Here is a 14,241-nt window from a genome sequence, read left to right on the forward strand (position 1 = left end):
AGTTGACCCAGCCGACAAGGGCCAGAGCCACGCTGTAAAAACCACCAGATTGTTGAGAGAATGAATTTGGAGGGAACGGTCAGACCCCTACCCCACGTAGAACAACGCCCCACCTCCTTGAAGACATTCCTTCCAAGGTGGCTCCTCCCACACGCAGGTTTATTTCAGACATTCAGAGGCAAAGGAAGGGAGTTTTGCACCCCAGGCACCCCCTGAGGGGCGGGCTGGGGCGCCGTGGTGCAGACAGGGCGGGATGGGGTGCAGCCAGCCACGTGGGGAGGCCCCCTCCCAAGACGGTGCCGCTCTGCCGGCTCTCCCCAGCCCCGCCCTCTGATGCCCGCCGTGTTGTGTCTAAAGCGTGGGTTTCTAGGTCCCTGAGCTCAGCGGTGGGCACCGGGCTGCTCCGGGGTCAGCAGGCTGGGTCCCTGGTGCAGATGGCTCGTAACCTCGCGGCTCGGCTTCGCCAGTTTGGAATGACACGTTCCCAGCCCGCCACCTCCCCGGAGAAACACGGACGGCCAAGCTAGTCCTGTTTGTGAAATAAACGTGAGCGTTGAAGTCTCTGTCCGGTTCCGTCACCCCCGCTGGCCGCCTGGGCTCAGACGCTCGTCTCTGGGGTATGAACGACCTCCCCATTTTTCTCGGGCTCTGCTTTCAGGAAGTGCTCCACCTCCCGAGAGTCCACCCTCACGTCCGTGGGGGGCTTGTGGCGCTCCTCCTCCCCCACGGCCACCTCGGGCCTCTTCCTAATGCAGAAGAAGTTGCCCAGCACCAGCACGAGGGAGGAGGCCAGCACCTCGGCCCCCGCCAGGACAAACACGTACTGGTACACGTGCGTCGCATCCAGGAGCTTGCCTGCAAGGGGGTGACAGCGTCAGCCTGGGCTGAAGGTCATGCCCACGGTCACCGACTACCTGTGCACCACTGTGCTGTTGGGGACAGCCCGGGGGCACCCTGTCCCGGCCTCCCCCACCCCCCAGGCAGCACAGACCAGGAGGCTTGGAGGCTTTTGAAGGAGACAGTCTCAGGGTGCGCACCTCGTCTGAGGTGCCTGGAGGTAACCTGGCCACACACTGCCTGTCACTGTGGAGGCCTCTTCACCCGTGGCCCTCACAGGAACTGCCTAGGCCCCAGAAGGGCACCAGGACCACGAGGCACAGCCCTGGCGCCCGCGGGGTCCCATGGGTGAGGGCCTACAGAGTTAGCCGCCCACCTAGCCCACGCCCCAGGATCTTGTCAGCCTTCACAAAAGAGCAAAAGCCTAGCATAACGGAAGCTGACACTCACTTTGGCTCTGAGCAGGCCCAGGTGCAGGGATAGTGCCAACCCTCCAGATTGCACATGCCGGCCTTTGGCCCGGGAGGTGGGCGTGGCCGGTGTTCCCTCCTGACACCTACTGGCCACCTGGGCAGGGGTCCCTGCAGCTAAGAGCCCTCCCACGGTGGGTCCCCCTCCCAAGAAGGCTCGCTCCCCGCTGCGTCCCACCACTCACCTCCCGACGGTGGCCCAATGAGCACAGCGATGGCCTCCAACAGCAGCACGAGGCCGATGGCACTGGAGAACTTCTGGGTGCCCACGATCGCCATGAGCACCTCGAACTGCAGAGCCCCCACCATGCCGTAGGAGATGCCGAAGAAGATGCAGAAGACCACCAGGCCTCCATAGTCGCCGGCCGTGGACCCCGTGAGGTCAGTGAGGCCGTTGAAGAACATGGAGAAGCTGAAGAGGTAGACGGAGTAGGGCCGCACCTTCTTAAGGCCCGTGATGAAGCCGGCGGTGGGCCGGGCGAAGATGTCGACGAAGCCCAGCACGGTGAGCAGGAAGGCCGCCTGGGTGTCGGGCACACCCAGGTCCTTGGCGTAGCTCACCACGAACACGGGGGGCACAAAGAGCCCCAGCACCATGATGGAGGCGGCCATGGCGTAGATGACAAAGCCACGATCCCTGAAGACGCTCAGGTCCAGCAGCCGCCGGGATGGCCGCGGGGGCGTGGGCCCCGAGGTCGGCCTGGGCGCCTCCAGGGGCCTCATGAGCGCGGCGCACACGCAGCAGTTGAGCAGGAGGCCCCCCAGGATGAGGAAGCCGCCCCGCCAGCCGTAGTGGTCCTGCAGCAGCTGCCCCAGTGGGGACAGGGCACACAGGAACACCGGGCTGCCCGCGGCCGCCAGCCCGTTGGCCATGGGGCGCCTCTTGTTGAAGTAGCGGTTGAGCATGATGAGTGATGGCTGGAAGTTGAGCGCCAAACCCAAGCCTGCGGGAGGGGCAGGCAGGCGAGGTGTCACGCCAGCCCGCCTGGCCCCTCCACCGGTCCCCCGTTTTCTGCCCCGAAGTTCCAGGTGGGGGTCTGCAGATATCCATGTGAGGGGACCCCGTGTGTGTCCAAAGCCCCGTCACCAGCCGACATGCTAGGAGAGACCAGTGAGGAACGGGGGACAGACTGGTGCCAGGGCTGGGGGGCTGTCCGCAGCTGCCTGCTCCTGAGAAGCCCTGCTCTGGGCACACTGCCCCAATATCCAGCCCCCCGAGCCACTGCACCCGGCCACGGGGGGGCCAGCATGCCACGGCCTGCCCTGCTCCCGGCCGGGCCCCACTCACCGGTGATGACCCCAGTGGTGAGGTAGAGCTCAATGATGCTTCTGCAGAAGGATGCGGCCACCATGCCCAGGGACGCTAGGAGGCCACCCGCAAGCATGACGGGCCGGCAGCCAAAGCGGTTCACGCACACGCTGCACAGTGGGCCTGTGGGGGTGGGGACATAAGGCTGGGCCCAGTCTCTCCACGCTCACCGAGAGACCTGGCCGGGCTGCCCTGACGCCCCCCGCCCCGGCTCAGCAGACACACCAGGCGCCCAGGGTGCAAGTCATGCTCAGACGCCTTCCTGAGCAAAGCACCGTTCACAGCGAAACATCTGGACGCACTTGGCCTGTGCCCGGTTTGGCCCTGCGGGGAGCCGCAGCTTCCAGGCAGGAGCCCCTCCAGGGCTCCCCGCCAGGCCCCCCAGAGTCTGGGCTGCGGACACCGGATCCTCCTGCCAGTCCCCCACCCCCAGGCCTTTGTGCTGGTGTGTGAGGCTCTTAACCAGAACTGCCCTTGGTGAGCTCCAGAGGCCACCGCCGGGCGGGACAGCGCCTTACCTGTCCCGTACAACATGGCCAACAGGATAGAGGAGATCCAGGCCGTGTCGCTGTAGCCGATCCCAAACTCACGCATGAGCTCCTTGAAGAAGACGCTGACCGCCTTGGGGAAGGCGTAGGAGAAGCCCGTGATGACGAAGCAGCCGAAGAGGACGGCCCAGCCCCAGCCCCCATCAGGGGCCCTGATGCCCGTGGGGCCCTCGTCGACCACGGCACCGCCCATGGCCAGGAGGGCGGCTCGTGCGTCCTGAGGAAGGAAGGCAAGCTGACGCGGCCGTCCAGCCTCGGCCACAGCAGGGCCCTGCTGCCCAAGCTACCTGACAGCCCTGCCTCTGGCCCTCACCTGCGTCTGGCCCCGGGGCGGAGGGTCTGGCCTGACCAGCAGCTGCCGCCCTTCCTCCCTTCCCCGCTCAGGCCTGGCCTCCTCCCACCCAGCTGGCTCTAAAGGGCAGTGGCTTTTTTGGGCTCGACACAGTCTCAGGTTACCTCCTGAGGAGGACAGACCCCAGCAGGGACATCAGCCCAGCCCGTCATCCCGCCTGACCCCGTGTGGGGGAACAGGCGGCACCTTCCGTTCTCTGTGGGTGGGTCCTGTGAGAGGGGGCCTGGGGCCCCACCTGGGGTGGTGTCCCTTGAGACCTAATCTAGCTGTGGCCAGCCGTGCTCTCCCACCCCCAGGGGAGCGGGGCTCCCGATTCTGTCCTCTCGTGCACTGCCCCCCGAGGGAGACCCTAAGGAAGAGGGGCAAAGGCTCACACAGGCTTGGCTGTGCAGGCTGGAGTGGGGGGCAGCCGGCAGGGGCCGTCAGGCTGTCAGGGAGTGCAGTCCTCGCCGCAGAGGACGCCCCCTGTGCCCGCTGGCCCGTGATGGAGGGCCCCCTCGCTGTGCCGGTGCCGACTCCTCCCACCCAACTATCCACAGGTTGCAGCTCTTCCAGGACAGCTGGAGGGGGGTCTCTGCAGATCAAGGAAGGGGAGACCCCAGGGTGGACAGCTGAATGAAGGGATAGGTGGGCAGGGGTGCAGCTTCCATGCAGCCCACTGGAGCAAACCATCCAGCCCCCAGCCTGCTAAGGCGAGGAGGGGCTGCCTGTACCCACTGGCTGCCCGAAACCCCACAGCAGCCCTGGGCCCACTTCCCTCTCCAAGCCACAACTTGGCCCGTTGAGGCACGGGACAGTAACTTGGAACACTGGGACCAGACGTCCAGCTGGAGACCCTCGCCTCCACCTGATCCTAGCACGAGAAATCCCCTCATCCCAGAGATCAGGCTGGTGGCTGGTCCCCCCACCTCACCAGACAGAGGCTGTTCCCAGAAGAGTGCCGTCTCACGTCTCAGGGCAGGTGCGGGGAAGGGAGGGCAGCCCGGGGGCCAGGCCTCTCCCCACCAGCGGGGTGCGGAAGACCGGCCCCGGGGGGAAAGCAGTCCCGATGGGGAGCGTTTGCCAGTTCCGTGGCGTAAACCACGCTCCACCTGCACTGACGTCCAGGAACGTCCCAACCAGGGGATGGCACTGCCCCAGGTTCAGCCACCTGGCTCCACCCCGTGCCCTCTCCAACATCGTCCTTGACCTTGCAGAGCCCCCTGGGTGGCCCATTTTCTGTATGCAAGGCATAGACAGAATCTGGGCCAGGACTTTGGAGTGAGGACAAGGGCCTCTGCCTGGCCCGTGTGAGTGCAGGGTCAGCGGAGGGGGGGAAGGAACGTGGAGAGTAACCCCTCCCAGCCTCCACTCCGCCCTTGCCCCCAGCATCACGGCCACGCCACCTGACTCAGTTGCCTGGGGGGAGTCTGGGCTCCATTCAAGGGTGTGTCATGTGTTGGGGGCTGTTTGCTGAAGACTTTCTGGGTGATTCCAAGCAGTAGCTGCTGTTCGAGTGCCACCGTTAGATGATGGATCCCCAGGAGCCAGCTGGCTGCCAGGCTGATGACAAGGCTGACACAGCCCACTGGAGCAGAACATGGCCCCGGCCCCCACCCTAGGCTGGGCCAGGCTTCACGGCCACAGGCACCACTTCTGGGAAACCCAAGAGAACAACCTCTCCTCCTGGGCTCCCGGACCCCGTGCCCTTTCCCCACCGGCTCTCCCGAGTGCTCAGAAGGCTTGTAGACGGGAGAGCAAGATGCAGGGTGTTACCGAGGGTATGGGACGCACAGCCCCTGGGGGCACAGCTGAGAGGTTCACGGGGCGCCCAGACCAAGGAAGCCCCCGGTTCTCCTGCAGACGTGCCCACAGACCCGTGACCTGGCACAGCCCCCCAGCTGGCCCATTTCTGCATCTAAGGCATACCTGGAACCTGGGACTGGACTCTGCCTGGATAGTCTGGCCTCACCCCTGGGTTCTGTCCTTCAGATCCCTGCCTCAGGCTGCAGCGTGTGCCCAAGGCCGGGACGGGACCAGAGGCGAACGCCATCCCACAGCCAAACACACAGGGTGGGGGACACCCAGCAGCGGTAGTCCTTACCTTCCTCAGCGTCAAGCTTAAAAGGTCCCTGAAGTACAGGCAGCAGGGAAACTTAATAAAAACCCCAAAAATACATCTTAGGAATGTGTCATGATGCCGTGATACTGCTGAAGGCAGAAAGCACAAACCCCAGACCCAGGACAGCGGCGGGGCTGGTGGCCATGGGGCCCTGAGCCGCTAGTTGTCCCCACAATCCTGGCTTGTCTTGGGTTGTGGGTTTACAGACATTCATTGATTTTAAAAATAAACTAAGTGGGCCGTGCAAAGGCGGAAGAGGGAAGTGCGCCTGAAACCAAAAATCACCAGCAGTTCCACTCCGTATTCCCAGGGTCCCAGAGCCACCCAGGGCCTCCCTCTGAGATCTCCTCGGCCACACCAGCCATGATGCCCCGTTCTCTGCTTTCTGCTGCCCACCAGGGCTGGACCCCACCCCCACCCCCAAGGCTCCCCTGGTCTTCCGAGGCAGATGCTGGCCACCTGTGGGACCCAGGGCGTCCCCTGAGCCAGCACCTAGGAGGGTGAGGGTCAGAGGAGTAGGTGCCATGGCCTAGTGGCCAGGAGGGTACAACATGCTCCAGGACCTGTGTGGGCCATGGGAGGCCCACATGGGGAGCATGGTCATGGCCCCCATCCACCCGTACAGGCCCCAGAGGCCCTTCAGACGTTTTCCTGGGTGCCAGCCGGACTAAAACATTCCCCTCCCCGTTCCCCACACAAGCCAGTCCTCAAAGTGAGGTTTCTCAGCCCGGGAAGGGAATGGGTGGGGCCTCTGGGTTTGGAGCAAAAGGGTTTCGCCCAGGAGGGCTTTGCAAATGTAGGGGGTGGGGGAGGTAGAGAAAGGGCTGGGATTTCCGAGAGCAAAACGGCCTTGTCAGCCCAGAGTGCCTTGGGGGAGGAAGGCCGGCAGAGGCCCAGACCCGCAGACTTCCCAGGACAAGCCTGCCACCGCCCGTCTAGACCCAAGATGGGAGGAGTGGCCCCCTGTAGGGGCTTGGTCGGGAACCCTCACTGCAGTGCAGGGGGAGGTGTCACCGGCACATCTGTGGGTACACACCAGTCGGCTGGCCTTGTGATGACATTTACCCTCCCGGGGAAGCATGCAAACCACGTCCCCAGCCCAGAAATAACCCGCCCTCTGGGCCTCAGAAAGCTGATCTCCCTGGTGGGGTGTGTGTGTGCCCGCTTCTGGGTCAGGTGAGGCTCTGGGAGCTGCCCCTCCACCATTTCCCGAAAAGGTCCCACCGCCCCAGGCGGCTGGAAGCTGAGCAGAGGAGGGCCCAAGGAGGGGTGTGCCTGGGGATCCCTTGGACCGCCCTGGGCCACCACAGACCACACCTCAGAGGGGAGGGGCCGTTGTGCTTTCCGAAATCAAGGGCTTCTGCCAGCGTCTCCCTCAGCAGTCCAGGGGCTGGCTGAATCCCGGCTGGAGTCCAGACCCCAGCCCCTGAGCCAGCCTGGCCTCCCGCCAGGCCTGTTCTCCAGCACCACCCCTCCCCAGTGACCCCCTTCTCTGCCTACTCTACTCAACTGGGCTTTGAAAGGCCCAGGCCCACCCACCACGTCTGCACCTGGACGGCGAGTGCAAAACTCACACACCCGACTGCTCACCGCCCTGGCCCTCACCAGCCCCACATCTCCTTGGCTTCACCCACTTCCAGAACCCCCTCCTGCGGCTTCACTCCAGCCTGTAGACCCCCTGCCGTCCCCAGTGCACCCTGGCATGCTCCCCATTAGACCTCTGTGCCAGAGGTCCTCGCACCCACCTTGGCTCCTGGGTCTCTGGCCTGTCAGGTTCCAGGGCAGGCCATGTCCCCTAGGTTCAGTGTGGTGGCCTCCGACTCTAGAGCCTGTGGCCTATCCCAGGTGCTCTGTAGGTTCGCCTTCTGAGGAGACTGGCCAGTTATCTAAGCAGACTTCCAGTCTTTGGAGACCAGCTCCAGGTAGGTGGGCAAGAAGGACAACTGCATTCCTTCCTGGACTCTTCCTGCACCAGGAGGCCTGGGACACATGCCTGGGCACCAAGAAACAGCCCCATTGTGGCTTAGCACCTGGCTTCCTTTGAGCCCCGAGGTCCCCGGAGCATAAGGGGGTGGTTGATGGACATGGGAGTGCCCCCGGGGGAGGGCCTCCCAGGCCCCCTTGCTTCCTTTCCCCACTCTCCTATTGTGCAAACAGGTAACAGCATAACCGATGCCTTTGCCTGTCCAGGACTCAGAAGGCAGCACTGGTCAGCGTGCTTGTCCCCTTCCCAGGGCCTGTGCAGGACCCCAGATGCACACCCCCCCCCTTGTGCAGAGCTGGGGCTAGAGGGAGATGGGCCTTGGATACTACCCCAGGCATGATCCAGGCCTATTAAGCCCAGCCTGGGCCCTCTGCCCCACTTCCACTGACCACGAAGCCCCCAGGGCATGTCCAGTGCCCTCAGAGCTCTCGGGTGGGCTCACATCTTGCAGAGGCCAGTGGAGCAAAAATGCTGGCTTCATGCGTCATATTGGCCACTGCACTGGGGCCAGCCCCTCTCCAACCCTGTGCCCCATGTGACAAGGAGGGGGCCACGGGCCTTGTGGGTGGCCCTGTGGACGGCTGCGGGCTCACCAGTCAGGGCACCCTCCTCTAGACGGCTCAAAGGGGCCAGTGAGCAGTAGAGGCCGGAGCGGGTCCGAAGCAACCCCCTGTGGCCCTGGACCCTGCCCAGCCCGGGACTACCTGGCCTGCCCATCACATGGCCATCTTGTCCCACTCACTCCCTGCAGCCGCCCCCCACCCTACAGCCAGTGCTCTAAGGGCAAGGCCAGGAAGAGGTCTCCCCATCAGCAAGCCCCTCGCCAGGAAAGGCCCCTCCCACCACCAGCCGGCTGGGCCTGGTGGGGCTGGGGCGGTAGACAGGGAGGGGTGTGGGAAGGGAGCAAGCTCCGCCCACCCCGGCCCCGCTCGCTGGGCCGAGGGACGTGGGGGACGTGACCGCGCCAAGGGAGGAGCCGCCACCGTATTGCCTGGAGTAGGCGCCCTCCCCGTCTGTTACCGTATAGGCCCGCGCGCGGGCCGCTGGGGTCAGGGAGCCCCGGAACCGCCCTGGGCGCTAGTGAAGGCTGGCGCCCGCCGGAGGAGATCCTGTGGCCCCTCCCGCGGCCCCCCCAGGGCGGGAGGACCTCATTTTCCCTCCGCAGGGGCTCGGCCATGTGGGCGCAGCTGGGGCGGGGAACTTGACCGAGAACTCCCATCGGCAGGAAGGCTTCCCCCGCACTGCCCATTTCACAGATGGGGACCGAAGCCGGAAGATCTGTACTTGCCCGGGGGCACGTGAGGAGCCCCAAGCCTCTCCACTCCTGTCCCAGCGGAGGCCTGACCCGGAGGTGCCCCCGATGGATTGGCTGCTGGGAGGCAGTCGACACCCTACTGGACTCCGATCCTTGGAGTGGCACTGGCCCTTCTCCTTTACGCAGGCCAGTCACTGCTGGGACCCACCCTGGAGCAAGTACCCCCCCTTGCACATACTCCCCCGGCCACTGTCCTGGAGAGCACGAACCCCGTTTTGTTGCTGGCCCTCCGCACTGAGGTTCTAGCTGCAGTCCATCAGAGCCCGGTTGTCTCCTGGGTCTCAGGCCCTGCCCAAGGTCACACCAAGTCATTACAAAGCCTGCCCTGGGACCAGGCCCCCCATTGCCCGTCCCAGGCCCGGCCCACACCACAGGCCTCTCGGCAGGAAGGCTCCACACCAGCCTGAGCACTGCCACCTGTGCCCTCAGAGCCCCTCCGGGGACAAGCCTCCCACCACAGGAGCAAGTCCTCAGTCACACTGCCCACCCACAGAGGCCGGATCCAGCCTTGACGGCACACTCCTGCGCCTGTCTCCGTTCCTCACACCCAGGGTGCACTTCTGGACGTGCAACTCAGTGCCTCTGGGATAGAAAAGCACTCTGGCCTCGGGGCTACCCCTTAGTCCCTCACCTAGATGCCAGGCATCCCCAGCGGCCGTGACCTGACTGCTAACCTTCCACTCACAGCCTGCCTGCCACTGGCCTGGTCCAGCATCCAGAAAGGTGTGTTGTCAACCCACTTTTCAGATAAGTAAACTGAGGTCCCACCTGGTTTTCCCACGGGCCCGGGGTCTGGCCAGAGGGAGGAGGGGTTGAGACGAACCAGGGCGTCCAGCCTGATTCAGAGGGAGCCCCCTACCTCTCTGCCCCGGGCTTGGGCTGGGAGCCTTCGCCCGAGGGCGGATGTGGGACGGCGAGTGTTTGGGCGCGGCGAGAAGCGGGAGGAGTGAGGGAGACAGAGGCCTCGGGCCAAGACACCACCACCGCCCAGCGCCACGCTGGGAGCGCACGTGCACCCCGCGCCCTCGGGAGGGAACCCGGGCCGGCGGCAGCCCCACCAAATACCGCCCGCCGCCGAGGACGGAGCTCTTCACTCCCGCGACCCGGCTCGGCTGCCCCGCGCATCCGCCTCCCAGCCGGGGCCCAGCCCCGCACAGGGGCCGGGTCCGAGGGCGCGGCGGGGGCGCGGCTGGCTCCCCGGAACCCCGCGATGGGGGCCGCCGCGGGCGTGGGGTGCCCGAGACCCGGATGGGGAAGGGGCTAGGGGCCGGAGCGCAGGCTCGGCGGAGGGTCCCGGGCCCGCCCCGTCCCGCCGAGCACCCACGCCGCGCCTACCTGCCGCCGCTCGGCCGCTGCGCGCCTGTCCGCCTGGCTGCTGGGCGCCGCGCCGGGGGGACTCGGAGCTCCGGCCGCTCGCGCCGCACGTCCCCCGCGCGTCACCGCCGCGTGGCACCGCCCCTGCCCGCCCCGCCCGGACCCCGCGCCGCGCGGGAGGGGCGCCCAGAGCTCCCGACGGCGCCCGAGCTCTCGCCGGGCGGAGGGACCCCCACCCCCACCGCGCGGACCCGGGCCGGGGAGGGAGGTGCGCCTTCTCGCCCCGCAGCTCCCGCTCCCTCCGCGCCCCCGGGCCGGCCCCCAGGTCTCGTCCCCCCGCCCCGGGGCTGCTCCCCTGACCCTGTGGGGCTCCCACCTCCCCGCTCAGCTCTGGGGCGCTCAGGCCTCCCCCCCGCCCCGCCCCAGACCCTCCGGGAATCTCCGCCCCGTCCAAGCCTCGGCTTCCTCCCAGGGTGGGGAGCGGGCCGGGCCCCCCCGCGCTGCCGGAGGGATGGTGGACACGGCAGTCAACCTCTCTGAACTTCCGTTTCCCCATGTGGCTCCTAGCCCCGCGAAGCCAGATAGAGCTGGTGACCCTCCCCTCAGGCGCCCAGACCGGGGCCGCGGTGGAGTGGGACCCCAGTCCTGGCGCTCTCCCCATCCCCACACCCGCCCACGCTCGCCCACGGGGGAGGGGCGTCCCAGCTGGTCCCAAGTAAGGTCTTCGAGCCCCATTTTCTCATCTGTCACATGGAAAGAGCTAGCTCAGCCCAGCCTCAGGTGGTACCCCCCATTTGCCTACACCAGCCGATGTTCAACCCACAGCCTGGAGGTGGGGGTGCCCTAGTGTGGGAGGTCATCTGAGGGGCTGGCGAGGCCTCATGGTGCTTGGGGCAGGGTGCGGCTGCAGAAAGGAATCCCCCCACCTATGGTGGTCCTTCCAACTTCTGGAGGGTGGGGCACCGTCCTCCCCTGCCTCAGATTATTTAGACACACAGCATGCCCAGCTCAGGGTCCCTCTTCACCACCACCCAGATACCTCCCTGTCTTCACGGAACTTGGTGGCTAACGCACCCCACCCTGAAGACTGAAGATTCCTCTTGGGTAGGAGCTATGCTGCCCTCAGCCCCTGACCCCCAACCCCTGCCCCCACCCCAAGACCGAAGAGCACAGAGTGCCCAACAGAGAAAGAGGGCAGGGATGGCTGGGGTCCTCCTGCCCTCTCCCAGCCTCCCTAAGCCCACCGCTCGGTCTTCTCTGAGCTCCAAGACCGGAGAGGACCCCAAACCTCCCCCAGTGATCAGAGGGAGTGCCTGGGACTCAGCCCTTGCACTCCTAGGAGGAAAAGGGGCCTAAACGGTCCAGCTAGGAGAGCGGGGGGGTGGTCAGCCAGGGACACCTGGTTCTGCAGGAGCCCTGAGGAGGAAGAGGACAGTGCCCCAGACTCAGAGCCCCTCAGGCATGGTTTTCTGTGTGTGCGTGTCCTGGAGCCAGCCGGCCTGGCCACCCAGAGCTGAGACACAGAGGGCAGGCTGATAAGACACACTTTCCGGCCTCCGCCCCGCCCCAGGCAGAGCGTTCCAGGGCAGGGGGCTTTGACTAGGGGTGGGGTGGAAGACCAGAGTGGGGGCTGGCAGAGTGATGACTGCTGGTGTGTGGGGTAGATGGCTCTTTGTGGGAAGCCAAGTGCCGACCACCAGAGGAAGTTTCTCGCCAGGGCTTCATCTGGCCTAGCCCTTCAGGGGAGGGCCAGGAGCCTCTGACACCTGAAACCCTTGGCCCCACTGCTGAGGACTCCGCTGGTCCCTTAACAGAGGTGCCCAGCACCGGGAGGGTCTCGGGTGGCCAGGCTCCATCCTGCACATAGCCCCACACGGCACATTTCAGTTTGGGCTAAGCCCCCCTACCCTGAGTTCCCCTTAGGCCCTTCATTCCCCTCCAATGGTGCCCTGTGCACTGCAGGCAGGAGTGGCCGCAGTTCTCCGGGAGGGACAGGGAAGGCCAAGGGCACCCACCCCAGACCTGGCTCCGATGCCCGTTCCCTGACAGTGGCCCTGGGCCAGCCCCACAGCCCAGGCTGCCCTTTTCAGAACGGAAGGGAGTGGAGGACCCTGGGAGGGTTAGCCATCCTGGCAAGGGGGTGGCTTCACAGGATGGCCCTGTACTGGGTGAGGGCCACTCCCCGATGACCTGGTGTGGCCCTGGCCCTGCCTTCCCTCACGTCTGCCACAACCCTCTTCTCTGTCTCCTGGACTCCCAATTCCTTGAATTGTTGCAAGTCACAGCTTTGGGTCCCGTCGGGCCCTGCAGTGTGCTCCGAGGGGCCTCCAGGGCTGTCCCCAGCACCCTGCCCAGCCAGCTGCAGCTCCTGGGGGACACCCTCCACCTTTCTCAAGAGCTGCCGTGTCTGGAGATGGTGGAGGGGCATCTGCTCAGCCCATCGTCTGCGGCTGGTCCTATCTCCATTTTCCCTGTGCATCCAGACAAAGGTGCCAGGCTCTGCCAGGTCTGCCTCTATCTCCAGAAATGACCCTGGACACCTAGAGAGACTTTTGAGGGCAGCGGCTACAGGGAGGGTGGAGGACAGGCCTCCTGCTCCTACCTGGGGCCAGATCTAGGACGCCAGGTTGCTGGTGGAGCCATGCAGATTCCCCATTCTCAAGTCCTGGGAACCCAGCACTGGACTCCAGGCCATGCCCCCCACCTGCCTTCACCAGGGCAGGTGAAGAAGGCCAAACCACGTGACAGACATCTGGGCGAACCACGGCCCCTGCCCTCCTTAGGGAGCTGGTGGCACAGCTGGGGCTCAGTCCTGCAGCCACACCCTCCCCCACTCCAGGGTGGGAGGCCGCCTTTGCAGATGAGGCCCTGTGGGGGCAGAGGACCCTCCCCCAGCCAGGGCAGCTGGCCCAAGGCCAGGGGTTTCTAACCACCCCCTCCCTCTCCCCAGGGCCTTTACCTGGGATCTGTTCAGGCTCCGAGAAAAATAAACACATTAACTGCTTGGCTGGCCCAAGCTGTGAACAGAGGCGGAAATGGGCTGCAGAGGCCAGACCCCAGCCCAGCCTGGCATGACTCACCAGGGCGGGTGCTGGGCATGGGGGTGGGGTGGTGTCCATTGAGGGGAGTTGGGGATATCTGGACTGGGCGTATCTGGGGGAGGCTGGGGTTATTGGGGAGCTGGGGGCGTCTGGAAGGAGGTTGGAGGTATCGGGTTTGGGGTGTCTGGGAGGTGGGGTGCCTGGGAAGGTTGGGGGTGTCTGTAGATGGGGTGTCTACGGGTGGGGGTGTCTGGGGTGGGGGGAGGCACTGCTGCCAGAACGTTCACACCCCAAGGTCAGTGGGCTAGCTGGGCAGATATGTCCGAGAATCTGATCCAGTTGGGAAAAGGAAGCAGAAAGCAAGGCCATGTGGAGCCTGGCAGGATTCAACTCCGGGACTCCTCTGGACCTGTGTCCTGTCTGGGGCGTGGGTGTGGTGAAGCCCACCTGACTGCTCCTCGGGGACATAAATGTCCCGCCTCCCTCCTGCCCCCGGCCCCCTGCCCCCCAGCTCGGCCTTTTGGCCTGGAAGCTGGATGGGGAGCAGCCCCAAGCGTTTGGGCTCCCCCTGCCCCCACCTGCTGCCCCACAGGCCCTGGTCTGGCCCTCCATGTGCTTTTACTCCCCCTGGCTCCACTACTCCTGTCCTCCCCCCGCTGATGGCCACAGGGGCTCTGCTACTCTGTCCTTCCCCAGCCGTGGAGCCCTGGGGTGGGACAGGGGCAGCTTTGGGAGGGGCATGAATTAGGATTAGGACTGTCCCGTGCTTCCCACTGGTGGGAGCCCCTCGCCTCCCTCCTCCCCACAGGGTCCTCCTGGACCTGGGCCCTCCAGGTCCCACCCGCCTTGGTCCCTGTGGTGCCTGCTCCTGGAGGCCCCCAGTCCAGGCACCAGGAACAACTCCTCTCTGCGTGAGGTCCTGTCCTTCCTCCCTGTCCCCCCGAATCAGAGGCCGTGGCTGCAGAACGCG

At 65.5% G+C, this 14,241-nt stretch overlaps 2 protein-coding genes across 8 annotated transcripts; one reads left to right on the forward strand and one right to left on the reverse strand.

Moving 5' to 3' along the window:
- Nucleotides 1-142: 142 nt before the first annotated feature.
- On the reverse strand, nt 143-10,361 carry SLC16A3 (solute carrier family 16 member 3). Of its 7 annotated transcripts, none has more exons than XM_044378788.3 (6): nt 10,252-10,336; nt 3,891-4,090; nt 3,135-3,381; nt 2,596-2,739; nt 1,493-2,251; nt 143-855 (listed from the first exon to the last, which is right to left on the reverse strand). In XM_044378788.3, the coding sequence occupies exons 3-6, from the start codon at nt 3,355-3,357 to the stop codon at nt 599-601; spliced, it is 1,383 nt and encodes a 460-aa protein (XP_044234723.2). In that variant the 5' UTR covers nt 3,358-3,381; nt 3,891-4,090; nt 10,252-10,336; the 3' UTR covers nt 143-598. The 7 variants fall into 7 exon arrangements, with proteins under 7 accessions (XP_044234723.2, XP_048067666.1, XP_048067670.1 ...); XM_048211709.2 differs by lacking the exon at nt 3,891-4,090 and adding an exon at nt 7,363-7,610 and having other exon boundaries at nt 10,252-10,323; XM_048211713.2 differs by lacking the exon at nt 10,252-10,336 and adding an exon at nt 7,363-7,609.
- LOC113244669 (translation initiation factor IF-2-like) lies at nt 9,820-10,949 on the forward strand. The gene is made up of 2 exons (XM_026484222.2): nt 9,820-10,498; nt 10,798-10,949. The coding sequence occupies exons 1-2, from the start codon at nt 9,820-9,822 to the stop codon at nt 10,947-10,949; spliced, it is 831 nt and encodes a 276-aa protein (XP_026340007.1).
- Nucleotides 10,950-14,241: the final 3,292 nt, after the last annotated feature.

The sequence above is a fragment of the Ursus arctos genome, unplaced genomic scaffold (genome assembly GCF_023065955.2).
Source record: "Ursus arctos isolate Adak ecotype North America unplaced genomic scaffold, UrsArc2.0 scaffold_24, whole genome shotgun sequence".
NCBI lineage: Eukaryota > Metazoa > Chordata > Mammalia > Carnivora > Ursidae > Ursus > Ursus arctos.